The sequence below is a fragment of the Carlito syrichta genome, unplaced genomic scaffold (genome assembly GCF_000164805.1).
Source record: "Carlito syrichta isolate Samal-C Ts95f unplaced genomic scaffold, Tarsius_syrichta-2.0.1 Scaffold120546, whole genome shotgun sequence".
In the NCBI taxonomy this organism is placed as follows: Eukaryota; Metazoa; Chordata; class Mammalia; order Primates; family Tarsiidae; genus Carlito; species Carlito syrichta.
This window is the reverse complement of record NW_007064642.1, coordinates 247398-261420: the sequence shown is the minus strand read 5'-3', so window position 1 is coordinate 261420 and position 14023 is coordinate 247398. Positions and strand designations below refer to the sequence as shown.

At 38.3% G+C, this 14023-nt stretch overlaps 1 protein-coding gene across 3 annotated transcripts in view; it reads left to right on the top strand.

Moving 5' to 3' along the window:
* Window positions 1-800: 800 nt before the first annotated feature.
* KDM5B (lysine demethylase 5B) overlaps window positions 801-14023 on the top strand; it is a 51705-nt gene continuing 38482 nt past the window's right edge. For 2 of the 3 annotated variants that reach the window (XM_008048123.1, XM_008048122.1), the window contains exons 1-7: window positions 801-876; window positions 1751-1873; window positions 2505-2675; window positions 6242-6376; window positions 8198-8294; window positions 10440-10549; window positions 12812-12970. In XM_008048123.1, coding sequence (XP_008046314.1) covers window positions 2574-2675; window positions 6242-6376; window positions 8198-8294; window positions 10440-10549; window positions 12812-12970 — 603 coding nt within the window. In that variant the 5' untranslated portion in view covers window positions 801-876; window positions 1751-1873; window positions 2505-2573. The remainder of the gene's footprint in view (window positions 877-1750; window positions 1874-2504; window positions 2676-6241; window positions 6377-8197; window positions 8295-10439; window positions 10550-12811; window positions 12971-14023) is intronic. The other variant, XM_008048124.1, reaches the window with a different exon arrangement.

Below are 14023 nucleotides of genomic sequence, written 5' to 3'. Positions count from 1 at the left end.
GAAGACTCTCCAGAGAAGAGTTGTTTGTGTGATTAAACATTAAGGATAATTATTTATTTATTTATTTATTTATATTTTTTTGAGTTAGTGTCTTGCTCGTTGCCCAGGCTGGAGTGCAGTGGCAGGCTCACAGCCATGCCAGTGTTGACCTGCTGGGCTCCAGTGCTCCTTCCGCCTCAGCCTTCCAAGTAGCCGGAACTATAGGCATATGCAACCATGCTCAGCTAATTTTTGATTGATTGTAGAGACGAGGTCTCACCAAGTCTCCCAGGCTGGTCTTGAACCCGTGGGCTCAGGCAATCCACTTGCGTCAGCCTCCCAAAAGTGCTGGGATTACAGACTGAGCCACTGAGCCCAACCAAGGATAATTTTAAAAATTGGATTTGGATGTCAGTTTTTCTTCCCCCCTTCACTGAAGAACTTATCCACAATTTTATAATAAAAATTAATGTAACTAGAATGTTAAATTTATAAATATTTATAGGTAATATAGTTATTTTACAAAAGGAGAGATGCTTCTATAGTAATAGAGAAGTCAAAGTGTCTTTTGCCAAAATCAAGTGGTTTTTCGACAGAGGGTGGTGCTCAGTGACATTGCCCAGTGGAAAGGAGCTAGGAGAGGCCTGTGTGGGATGTATCATTTATTGGGGAAAAATAGATTGAGAAGTTACTATGTGTTCATTTTTGTTTGACTAGTTAGAGACAGGTTTACTAAACCTGAGTTTTAACTTAAAACAAATTTTAAAGTTTCAAATAATTATAAATTCTCCTCTGATAAGAGCCTTTGTTTCCTCCTAGGATTGGCAGCCACCATTTGCATGTGATGTTGATAAACTTCATTTTACCCCACGGATCCAAAGGCTGAATGAGTTGGAGGTAATGTCCTCACTAGTGTTCTGGTTGCCTGTATTCCAAAGGGGCCATCTTTGAAATTATTAGGGCATATTAAAACTGTTATAGAATCGCCACTGTAAATCTATTTTTAGATTTGTATTTGAGCAAATAAGAAAATTTCTACTTCTAGAGTACAGGCCTTTATAATATGTAATTGTAAAAAAACCAAACTGTGCCTACAGAAGCTTACTTACTCATTGTATAATTTTAAACAATGATATTGTGCTTATAGTATTTTTTTAAGCGTAGCACCTTTCAGAGTGCCTGCTTAGGTATTGGGAGGGTTTTCTGAGAATTTAATGCCTTGCTTATCTCATGGTAGGGGCTGCATTAAATGTGAGTATAGTGTATAATTATTGGACTAGCTTTATATTGTATATTTTTGACTGCTTCTCTTTTGCTTTTTGTTACTGCTGTTTGTTGTTTTTCTGAGCTGATATCTTACTCTGTCCCCTAGGCTGGAGTGTAGTGCCATCATCATGGTTCACTGCAGCTTTGAACTCCTGGGCTTAAATGGTCCTCCTGCCTCAACTTCTTGAGTAGCTACAACTACAGGCACACGCCCTCATGCCTGGCTAATATTTTGATTTTTTTTTTTATAGAGGCATGGTCTTCCTGTGTTGCTCAGGCTGGTTTCAAACTTCTGCTCAAGCAGTCCTTCTGCCTCTGTCTCCCAGAATGCTGGGATTATAGTTGTGAGCCTCGGCACTTGGCCAGCTGTTTCTCTTGAATTCAGAAAGTAGCATTGTACTTTAATATTTTAAGAGAGTAAATATCACTTAAAATGTGCAGGGTAATAGACAAGAACTTTAAAAGTAAGCTAGATAAGATTAAAACTCAGTTATTTGTCATTTAGGCTCAAACACGTGTAAAACTGAATTTCTTGGACCAGATTGCAAAGTACTGGGAGTTACAGGGAAGTACTCTGAAAATTCCACATGTGGAGAGGAAGATCTTGGATTTGTTTCAGCTTAATAAGGTAAAGAGCCAGTGACCATCTTACTAATTTGATATTGTCTCTGACAGAATGCATGAGATCTTCTTTGCCTTAAAAATAAACTTAACTGTTAGAGGTAATAAAAATGGGATTCTTTATTCAGTTGAGAGAGAAGGGTCATTAGGCTCTCCTTGTCAGATCTGGAAGCCTTATCTCATGAAATATTTTGCTGAAACTTGTTTTTGTCATTTTCATACTTTTCAAAAATTTTGCAAACTTTTATTTATTTGCAAAATGTTTTATTTATTTTTTTGAGTCAGAGTCTCATTCTGTTACCCAGGCTGGAGTACAATGGCACACCACAGCCATGGCAGTCTTGACCTGCTGGAGTCAGGCAATCTTTCTGCTTCAGCCTTCCAAATAGCTGGAATTATAGGCACCTGCAACCACACCTGGCTAATTTTTTTATTTATTGTAGAGTCATGGGCGCAGGCAATTCTCTTGCCTCTGCCTCCCAAAGTGCTGGGATTATAGGTGTGAGCCACTGAGCCTGGCTAGAGAAATGTATTCTTAAAAAGATAACCAACCATGTTCTTGGAGTCATACCTAGGTGTGAGAGAATTAGAAGGTTTTTCCATATAGGTGTTTCTAATTTATTTTGCTGTTTTAACAGTTAGTTGCAGAAGAAGGTGGATTTGCAGTTGTTTGCAAGGACAGAAAATGGACCAAAATTGCTACCAAGATGGGATTTGCTCCTGGCAAAGCTGTGGGCTCACATATAAGAGGGCATTATGAACGAATCCTCAACCCCTACAACTTATTCCTGTCTGGAGACAGCTTGAGGGTGAGTTTTGGGGCTAGCCTTAACCTGTTTTATTTCACTGCTTATTGGTACATTGTCTTTTATAGGGAATGAAAAGGTCTTGATTGTGTTTAGAAGATCTTGTTTTGAGTTTTTTCCTCCAGTGTTTTTGTTCTGCTTTGAGAGCAGTCATACTTAGAAGTTTGTTTTTGGAATGAATAAGATTGTGGAGGACATACTGTTTTTGACTGTCAAAAACTGAAATCCATATTAACTTAACTACAGGTGCTTTTTTCTTTACAACGAGTAGTTGATTATTATCTACTTGTTATGGCTATGCTTTTGCATTCACTTGCTATTTAAAGTATTTCTGCTTGTTGATATTGGTAGAAGATAGGAGGTTTTTATAATGCTTCATAGCTAATGAGTTTTTTTAGTAGTTCCTATGTAGCCATGTTCCTTTCCTGATGAAAATGGTATTTGTAAAATTATGCACATAAAACCTTTAATTCTAATTAAAGTAAAGCAATATTATGAAAACTTGTGTTGGGCATGATGGCTCATGTCTGTAATCTCAGCACTTTGAGAGATCAGGGTGGGGGCATTGCTTGAGCCCAGGTGTTAAAGACCAACCAGGGCAACATAGCAAGACCTCACCTCTACAATAAAACCAAAAAAATTAGCTGGGCGTGGTTGTGCACACCTGCTGCTCAGGAGACTGAGGTGGCAAAATCATTTGAGCCCAGGAGGTTGAGGCTATGGTGAGCTGTGATCATGTCACTTGACTCTATCCTGAGTGAAAGAGTGAAATCTCAACCCAAAGGAAAAAAAAATCATGTCTAATATCAGACATATATCATCTGTGATGCTTAAATTCTATAAATTTCCATAGCATTTTGTTTTCTTCCTTCTTATCCTTCTTAATTCTAGGTTGACTTTCTTTTTAGCCTAGAAAAAAGTGGCCTATCTGATATTTAGAAACCTTAAAAAAAAATTGTGTGAATGTTTAGTAAGCCCATGGATGAAGTTGTTTAGAACATTGAATGTGGAACATTTGTGCCTCTGTTTTATAGTCAGACCTAAATACAGTTTTCCATAATAGACTAATTTTTTCTTGAACTCTTTGTACCTAACTACGGAAGTTACAATGAGTAAGGGCAGAGAGAGACTGAAGGTCAGTGTTCCATAATAATAACATGTTGTGGGTTGCAATATTTTAGAAACATATTATCTATATACTAAAAGAGGCAGAGTAGTTTTATTGTTAAAAAGCACTTAAGCATTTATACAGAGTCAGAGAAGAATAGGTGTTTTAAGATACCCTTTTACAAACATTGCAGATAAATATTTGTTGAGGGAATCTACTATGTGTCAAGTATGTTCTAGGCACTGATGCATATTCGTTGTAGAAAGTTTAAAAGCACAGAAAAGTATGGCAAAAATAAAATTACTCCTATTTCTCCCTCCTTTTATTTCTCTCAAGGTTATTTTTATGCATATATGCACAAATTGGCAGTATATTCTTCATATGCAATATTGTATACTGTTTTTTTCTACTTAACATATCACAAGCATTTGCCATGTTGTTGAATATTTGTAAAGACATAGTTTCTAATGACTGTGGCAGTCCATTTTTGCAGCCAGACCTTGACTTGATTTTGCATATTGCTGACAGTTTTTAGGTTTGTTCCAATTTCTAATTATAATCCTGTGATGGACATTCTTTGTATGTAAATTTTTACACCTATTTCTGATTTTGAAATAGTTCTTAGGGGAAAGAAGAATTGGAGACCATATCGTTTTAAAAAATGGAGTGTTGCAAAAGGGTGAACTAAAAGCCCATGCTAAATCTTGGGCAACTTGAATTGATGTACTAGTAGAATGGAACAAAGGCCTCAATCTTGCATCATCATATTTTCTAAATGTCTTGAGGGATTGCTCTGTCTCTGTGGGATGATGTGGTTATGGTGTGGTGATGATATATTAAATTACCTCTAAATCCCAGTTTCTCAAGTAAAGGTTAAAATTAGAGTCTATATGTGATAGCATTAGATATAAAGCCAACAAATCATGCATGCATTTTAAATTGTGGTTTGGAACAAAATAATAAAGCTCCTCATATGTATTCCAAAAAACTCCTGGGCTTGATTTTACCTTTGGTCTCCATGGTGGAACCATTGAGACAGCAGAAGAAAGGGACCACATATAGTAGTATCTAAATTTCTGACCATCCACTTAATACAATTTATGTGACTCAGCTCCATTACTACTTCTCTAACTACACATACTTTTGTATCTCAGATAAAAAGTTCATAGAATACATAAAGGGGGTTCTTTTAGATGATGGACAGGTTTTGTCTCCCCAGCCTGCATGTTTTCATTAAATATATTCTAAATGCTCAGTGGAGGATTTCTTTAAAAATGGAGGTCAGTGTTTCATAATAATAAAATATTTATATTTTTCTCATTTATTATTGATAGTCTATCTGTTGATAGATTCATTACTTGTTATTAAGGAATCTGAATCAATATTTTAATAGTATATCATATTTCTTAAATATTAGAAATTGATTTTGTTAATTTGTTGCTTTGTACTTTATTTTGTCCTTCCTTTAATCTCTGTATTCTTTCTGCAAATATAAGGGGGAAGGGACCAATCTTGTTAGTGAGACTAGCTGATAGTAATGGTGCCCATAGTGCCAGTACTCATGGAAGGTTGTTGTTTCAGTGTATCTCATTCCAAGTATAGATGATATAACACACCCCAGGTGGATACATTTTGGAACCTGCTTTTCAAAGTGCTTTTCATGAGTGTCCTCTTATGAAAGAGTAGTACTTACTTGAAATTCATATTAGCTTTAGTGGTAATATTTTGTTGTGTTAATATTGTATTGGTATTAAATACACTCTTTTAGTCGACTTAGAGTAAAACGAAAAAGAAAAACCAAAGCAAGAAGATCAGATCTGATCAGAACCAAAGTTACTGCTGTGGGATACCAGTTAATCTTTGCCTTATGAGTTAGACTTTATAGGGCTATGCTGAAGTAAACGGAAATCCTAGTAAGGAATACTTTAGTCAAATGCCTGTTTTCTCAATTCAGGTGAAATATTTTGATGATAATATTGTGAAACTATAGGATTATAAAATGTAGAAAATGTATTGGATTCCCTATTTTTATTACTCTAAACACTTTAAAAATGAGATATTCTTTTTTTTTTTTTTTATTTCAGGAATTTACAAGAGGCCTTTCTAACAATTCAGGCCTTCAGTTAACTGACAGTTGCAAGCACAGATGATTGCGTGTGACTCTTTGGGAGTGCCTTGAGCCTGTTGTGGCCTGTTGTAACTTGATCACATCACCAGTGAAATAAATCAAAGCATCATCATTCACCTGTTAAAAAAATTTTTAAACTGTTATACCTATATATGTGTATGTATGTGATTAGAAACTGCAGACTTGTCTTTGTGTTTATTTAGATTTTTAAAATTTCAGACCCATTACATTATCTATATAAATAGTTGTAAAATGTACCTTGCAAAAATCCAGTAAAACTCTCCAAAAGAAAAACAAGAGGGAAATTCATCAGTACAATTGTTTTATTTCTAGTGTCTGCAGAAGCCAAACCTGACCACAGACACAAAGGACAAGGAGTACAAACCCCATGATATTCCCCAGAGGCAGTCTGTGCAGCCCTCAGAAACCTGCCCCCCAGCCCGACGAGCAAAACGCATGAGAGCGGAGGTGAGAGCCTCATGAGGTTGATTAGAAAGAATTCTTGAGCCCTTGTGCTCATGGCTGTCCAACACTGGATTTCTCTCATGCGTGTGCTCTTTGTAGTTTTGTACCTTGTTAATCTCACAAAGGGATGCTGTGTGTATTCCAACTTTTAAACTTGGATGAATTGTACCATCAAAGGGGTAAGGAATTGGAGAACTCTTTCTAGGTTTATGCTGCCTGGACAGACAGCTGCTTGATTGTTACTAGTGAAAGCCATATGAAGAATTGGTATTCTTGTGCTCCTATCTGGATTGCCTATTACCCTCAGAGTTGGGTGATGTTTATTGGAGATGAAGGCTAGAAGATGTGAAGATGGGGAGTTTTTTTATTTTTAACGGAGATGTCAGAAGACAGTTAAAGCCATTGTTGTTCTCAGACTTCCTGAAAAGGAGTATGAATCAGTGGCATGTATTTTTGCTAAAACAGAGAAGAATTGGGTAGCCTGAGGGGGCACTGAATAAATATGATGAAAGAAAAGTGACACATGAAGGAAAATCAGGAGAACTGAATTGAAGACTGATAAAGATTATTTGCTTTAAGATTTTTCAGCTCTGAGAGGTTTCTCCTGGGAAAGGGAGTATTTATTTTCCCAGTTATCTTGTTCCCATACAGAGGTGTGAAGGTTTTGATTCCTCCCTAGCTTGATGGACATGTGAATTTTAGGACTTAGGGATTATATGCAGGGCACTGTTTAGAGCTGGTAATCCTCATATTGCATTAATCGTGCCTCTAAATCAGTCTCTGGCTTTTTAATAATTGTTAGCAAAAGCTTTAAAAAAAACCCAGCTATTTTGTTTCCTGAAGAAATGGATAAAGAGGAGAAATTGTTTTTCACTTTGGTAAGTTGGAGATAGGAAAAAAAATTAGTGACTCAATGTTTCTGAATAGAGGACACTGCCCAGAATAGGAAGATATGGTTATTTGAAGCATGTTTGAAGTTCATTAGTCTATGAATCAGTTCTTTTTTTTTTTTTTAGTATATTCTTGATCTTTAAATGTATATGTAAGACATACCCTAGTGCTATGTCTTACATCAAGGATAGGTCTGCCTTGATGACACCTAATGGTAATGATATCACCCATGGGAGCAACTCTTTCAGCAGTGGACATCCTCAGTATGTATAAATGGGCATGGGCAAAGGGATATCATTCCCCAAATTATTCAGTGTTGCAGACCACAAAAGTCACTTATTTTGCTTCACCAATAAATATCAACACTTTAAGAAACAACAAAAAATGAGACTAGTTTATATAACCTCAGTGAGGAGGGAGTTCTTAACAGTTTAGTGATTTTAGAAGTATATTTATAATAATGACCTATAAAAGGAACTTACAGAATATTATTGTGGAGGCAGAATTTCCTATACATGCTGGCAGACCTTGGAAGAGGTCAGCAAGCTCTTAGACGCTAATGAAATTATGATATTTATATAACTACTTAGGATTTGGCTTAGTGCAATGACTGAATAAAATGAAGCATAAGATGAATAAATAAGAATCAAGAAGCTTCTAGGAGGAAAATAAGAGTTGTTCCAATTTGAGTAGAAACACTTCTCATAATTTGTTCTTGATCCCTTGACTTTTCCCTTTTTTCAACTTTCTCATCCCTGCCCTAATAGTTTCAAAGGTGAGGTCTCTCCCCTAGAGAGGGGGAGAAGTATGTTTGGAATGCCCTATTAATAGAGACAATTTTGAAAGGTTATAGTCCCCTTGAGATTTCAGTTGGATTTTTAAAGATTTCTTTCTTTTTAAAGGAACTATTCATGTATATGACAATTTTTTTAGGCCATGAATATTAAAATAGAACCTGAAGAGACCACAGAAGCCAGAACTCATAATCTGAGACGTCGAATGGGTTGTCCAACTCCAAAATGTGAAAATGGTAAGAAAGTCTATCTGTGAGTAGGAGAAAAAAAGGTAAATAAAGTTAAAAACAAATATTTGTTAATAAGTACACATTAGAGCAACTATTAACATGCTAGTCACTGGGTTGAGCTTTAAGAAATAAAATCTTAATGTATCAATGTCCTTATTCTTATGATTAACTGAGCAGTGGGAAAGAGAAACAGATATTGTTTATATGCTTATTAGGACCTTGGGTGAGTTTCTCCACTGTTGCTAGTTGCTACTTTAAAATTTTGACCGAGTCTGGTGGTACATGTCTATAATACTGGCACTTCAGGAGGTAGAGGTAGAGGTGGAAGGATCCCTTGAGCCCAGGAGTTTGAGATCAGCTTAGGCAACACAGCAAGATCTCATCTAACAAGGCAAGATCTCATCTCTACAGAAAATTAAAAAATTACTTGGGCCTGTTGGTGTGCACCTGTGGTCTCAGCTACTTGGGAGGCTACTTGGGACCTGTAGTCCCACCTACTTGGAAGGATCACCTGAGCCCAGGCAGTGGAGGCCACAGTCAGCCATGATCATACCACTGCACTCCAGCCTGGGTGACAGAGTGAGACCCTGACTCAAAAAGGACAGAAGGAAGGAAGGAAAGGAATTTGGTTCAGCGCACTCACTAAAAAGAATTAATTTGTGAGAAACATGGATGCCTTTGACCGAATTGAATGTCTAGTAGATTTACTGCAGAAAAGAAAGACAGACATGCTTCCTAAATCTGAATTTTAGTTCATAATTGCTTGCCTATCTATTACTTGATAGAATTCACTGAGTAGATTTGGGGATTTGGGATTCTCTCTTAAGAGAGATCTTTTTTTTTTTAATTAACCTTCGAGATCTGTCACAGAAGAAATCTTTTTTTGAGTTGGAGTCTCACTCTGTCGCCCAGGCTGGAGTGTAGTGGCATGCTCATGGTCACCACAGCCTTGACCTGCTGGGCTCAGGCGATCCTTCCGCCTCAGCCTTCTAAGTAGCTGGAACTGCAGGTATGCACTACCACGCCTAGCTTATGTTTTGATTTTTTAATATAGAGATGAGGTCTCACCAAATTACCCAGTCTGGTCTCAAGCCCATGAGCTCAGGCAGTCCTCTCGCCTCAGCCTCCCAAAGTGCTGGTATTATAGGCTTGAGCCACCACACCCAGCTTAAAGAAGAAATCTTATATTCTATATTAGGACGCACATACAAATGAAGACATTACTAAAATTATCTCCTGTTAGGGATTAGTGAGTATTATAGATATGGATCTAAAAGATAGTTTCTGGCTTTTTTTTTTCTTTTTTGAGTCAAGGTCTCACTTTTTCACCCTGACTGGAGTTCAGTGGCATGATCAGATCATGACCTGCACTGCAGTCTTAACTTCCTGGGCTCAGGCAATCCTTGTGCCTCAGCCTCCCAAGTAACTGGGACTACAGGCGTGCATCACCACGCCTGGCTAATTTTCGTTCTCTTCTTTTTGGTTAGAGATAGGTCTCACTGTGTTGCCTAGGCTGCTCTCGAAGTTCTGTGATTACAGGCATGAGCCACTGCGCCCAGCCAGTTTTTTACATTTTTAACATGTTTTCTTTAAAATGGGTTTGTTGTGAAGCATCAGATAATTTATGGAAAACGTTTAACACAAACCTACCACACATAGTTAATTGCCAATGTTCTATAAAGTCAAAGTATTCAGTCTTTGGAAGCAGGAGGATGGAGGCCAAGTAGATGACCAGGAAGTCATCGTAGATCATGGGGAGATAATGTGTGATTCAGAGGAAGTTTAGTTGGTGAATTGTCAGTCTCTAGTCATGACCAAGAGAAACTTGATTTCATCAATATAAATTGCGTCTTGGTCTTAAGAAAACTTTATCTGAGCTCCTGCTTTGAAACCGTACAAACCGGAGCAACATCTCCATGAGTACCTACCTCTTGTAATTTAAATGGTATGAGAATTTACGTTTCATCATAAAGTAATCAGCATTGAGTCCTTGAATATGGGAACATTGGGGTGCTATTTTGCTACTAATAAATGAAAACAAACATGAAGCTATGTGTACTATGTGTGTTTTGGGAAAGAGGTGATGACGTAAGGGGGGAAGCAGAGAAAAGCACAGTACAGGAAGAACTAATTTTGGATTGCCTCCTACAGAGAAAGAAATGAAGGGTAACATCACACAAGAACCTATGGAGAGGAAAGATTATATTGTAGAAAATGAGAAGGAAAAGCCCAAGAGTCGATCTAAAAAAACCACCAATGCTGTGAGTTGACACCTTTTCTCCTCTCCCTTTCCTCTTTTCCTTCTTCCTTCCTTTAATTCCCCTTCATCCCCAAGTTTGAGCTTTTGTGCCTTAATTAAGATTGGTGAACTACTAAGTTCTGACAATGAAAAGATCGTTTCAAGCCGGTTCATTCTATCAATATATATGAGAAAACGCGTTTGTATTATGACGATAGTGGTAACATCTGGGGTTCATTGATAGCATATTTTGGAACATATTCCGTTTAGCATTGAGTAACAATGAGCTAGGTCACACATGGAGTTGTTGGTAGATCACTAGCTCACTTCCATATGAGCTGAAGGCTTGACAAAAAAAATCCAGGTCAGTGTTTCTCAATGTTCCAACTAGCAAAGGGGAGGAATGAAAAAGAGATGGGAGGAAGGAAGGAGTGAAAACAAAGGAGTGACAGAAGGAAGAAAAAGAAAAGGATAAAGGAAAGGAGTTGATGGTTAGGTAGGGGAGGACATGGTGGAGTTAGAGGCCTGGGGAGCCGTTAACTCTTTTGAAAACTTTTATTAAAAAAAAAAAAAAGAAAACTTTTATTAAGCATAAAGCTTGATAATGCTAGAAATTAGTATTGCTTTTCTTCCCTGCCACCTTCTAAGAGCCTGACAAACAGTGCTTTTATCTTGGAATTAGAAATTATTCCAACTGAATGTTCTCTCCATAAATATCAACAATCATCCCCCAACACCCCCCCCCCCACCGACCACACAGCTACAATAAGAAAATTGGCTGAACCAGATTCTTATTTGCTACAATACGTAGACTGAAAAAGTTGACTTTCTGTTTAGTTGAATTCTCAGCTTTCTAGTATTGAGCAATATATTAGTTTGCTAGGGCTGCCGTAAAATACTACAGACTGGGTGACTTAAACGACAAATTTGTTTTTTCACAGTGGTATGGGCTGGGAAGTCTGAGATCAAGGTGTTGGCAGGGTTGATTTCTCTTTTCCTCTTAGCTGTGGGTGACTGTCTTTCACATGGCCTTTCCTCTGTACATAACTTTGTCCTTGTGTGGACACCAGTCGCATTGGATGGGGGCTGCCCTAATGACCTCATTTTTTTTAACCTTTGTTACTTCTTTAAGGGTCCGATTTCCAAATTAGAGTCATATTCTGAGGTACTGAGGGTAAAGTCTTCTTTCAACATGTGAGTTTTGGGGGAATAGGTGGTAAACTGTACTTTATCCCTGAGCATTTGGGGAACTTCTTAACCATGGACCTTTAATTAGAACTTAAAGTGGTAGGGTAGTTTAATGTGGTTAATTAACTTGAAGAGTTTTTTTTTTCTTTTAACTATAGCAAAATTAGGCGGGCTCAGTGGCTCAGCCTGTAATCCCGCGCTTTGGGAGGCTGAGGTGAGTGGATTGCCTGAGCCCGTGGGTTCGAAACCCGCCTGGGCAACTTGGCGAGACCTCATCTCTACGATAAATCAAAAATTAGCCGGGCGTGGTAGCGCACGCCTATAGTTCCAGCTACTTGGAAGGCTGAGGTGGAAGGATCGCCGGAGCCCAGCAGGTCGAGGCTGGCCGGGAGCGGCCACTGCACTCCAGTCTGGGCGATGGAGTGAGACTCCAACTCAAAAAAATAAAATAAAACACTATAGCAAAATTGAGTTTTTCCTTCATAAATTGTGCGTTTGGCTAGGTTGGTAATTTATTACCTAGCATCTTATTCATCTAGAAGACTATCTTTAAACTACTGAAAACAGATTTTTTAAAAAAATTTTTATTTCTTTTATTTTTTTGAATAAGAGTCTCACTGTGTTTCCCAGGCTGAAGTACAGTGGCATGCTCATGGCCATTGTAGCCTTGACTTGCTGGGCTCAGGTGATCCTCCTACTTTAGCCTTCTAAGTGGCTGGAACCACAGGCACACATCACCCAGCTGGCTAATTTTTTGATTTATTGTAGGACTGAAGTCTCGCCAGGTAGTCCAGGCTGGTCTCAAACTCCTGAACTCAGACAGTCCTCTTGCCTTTGCCTCCCAGAGTGCTGGGATTACAGGTGTGAGATACCATGTCTGGTGAAAATTAGATATTTAAATAACAAACTTTAAGTACACAACAGTTGAGAAACTGGGAGAATTGAGATACTTTAGAATTGAGAATGCATAAGGTATTGTGAAATATCCCTTATAGAAAGACTAGATTATATGTAAGATTCATTTCATTCTTAGAGTTTTACAGAATCAAATAATAGCTCTTGTTTCTTTGTTCTGTACCTCTGTTTACTGCCACAGGTGGACCTGTATGTCTGCCTCTTATGTGGCAGCGGCAGCGATGAGGACCGGCTTCTATTGTGCGATGGCTGTGATGATAGTTACCATACCTTTTGCTTGATCCCACCTCTCCATGATGTTCCCAAGGGAGACTGGAGGTGTCCTAAGTGTTTGGCTCAGGTAAGAATTAATGGTAGTGGTCCAGGTGTGATGGCTCATATATGCAATCCCAACCCTTTAGGAGGCTGAGGATTCCAACCTGACAGCATAGAGAGACCTCTGTCTCTATTTTAAAAAATAAAATAAAAATAATGGTGGGGTAGATTAGAGAACCAACCTTCCTTCCTCCCTTTCGTCCCTCCTTTTATTTCTTCCCTTCCCTTCCCTTCCTTTCCCTTCCTTCCTTCCTTCCTTCCTTTTTCTTTCATTTTCTTTCACTTTCCTTCCTTCCTTTCTTTCCTTTCTTCCTTCCTCTCTTTCTTTCCTTCCTTCATTTTTTTTCCTTCCTTTCTTTTCTTTTTTCTTCCCTTCCTTTTCCTTTCACTTTCCTCCCTCCCTCCCTTCCTTCAGAGGCAAGGTCTTAATATATTGCCCAGGTCAGAGTGCGGTGACACAGTCGTAGATCATTGAAACCTTAAACTCCTGGACTGAAGTGATCCTCCAACCTCGGCCTCCTGAGTAGCTAGGACTGTAGGTGCAGGCCACCATGCCTGGCCAATTTTGTCTGTGTGTATGTGTATTTTTTGTAGAGACAGGGATCTTGCTATGTTGTCCAGACTGACTTCAAACTCTTGGGCTCAAGAGATTCTTCTGCCTTGGCCTCCCAAAATGCTGGGATTACAGGTGTGAGTTACTACACTCGTCTGAAATTTCCTTTAGAGCGTTTTTCATTGCCTTTGAGTTTTAGATTTGGCAATGAACTATAATGAGGTCTATGAAGAGAACTGGGCTTGACCTGAATAGGAAAGAGGTCTTCAAAGGGTGTTCCACAATGTATTTTGGTAACTAAGAGGCAAAAAATACTTTTTAAATAAGTTTTGTGGTTTTTTTAAAAGAGAAATTTCTTATAAAAAGCAGTACATGCTCTTGGCAAGAATTCTTAAACACTGAACAACTTAAAAAATAGAGATATAAGCTGGGCTTGGTGGCTCAGCCTGTAATCCCATGCTTTCAGAGGCCAAGGTGAGTGAATTGCCTGAGCCCACGGGTTCGAGACCCACCTGGGCAACTTAG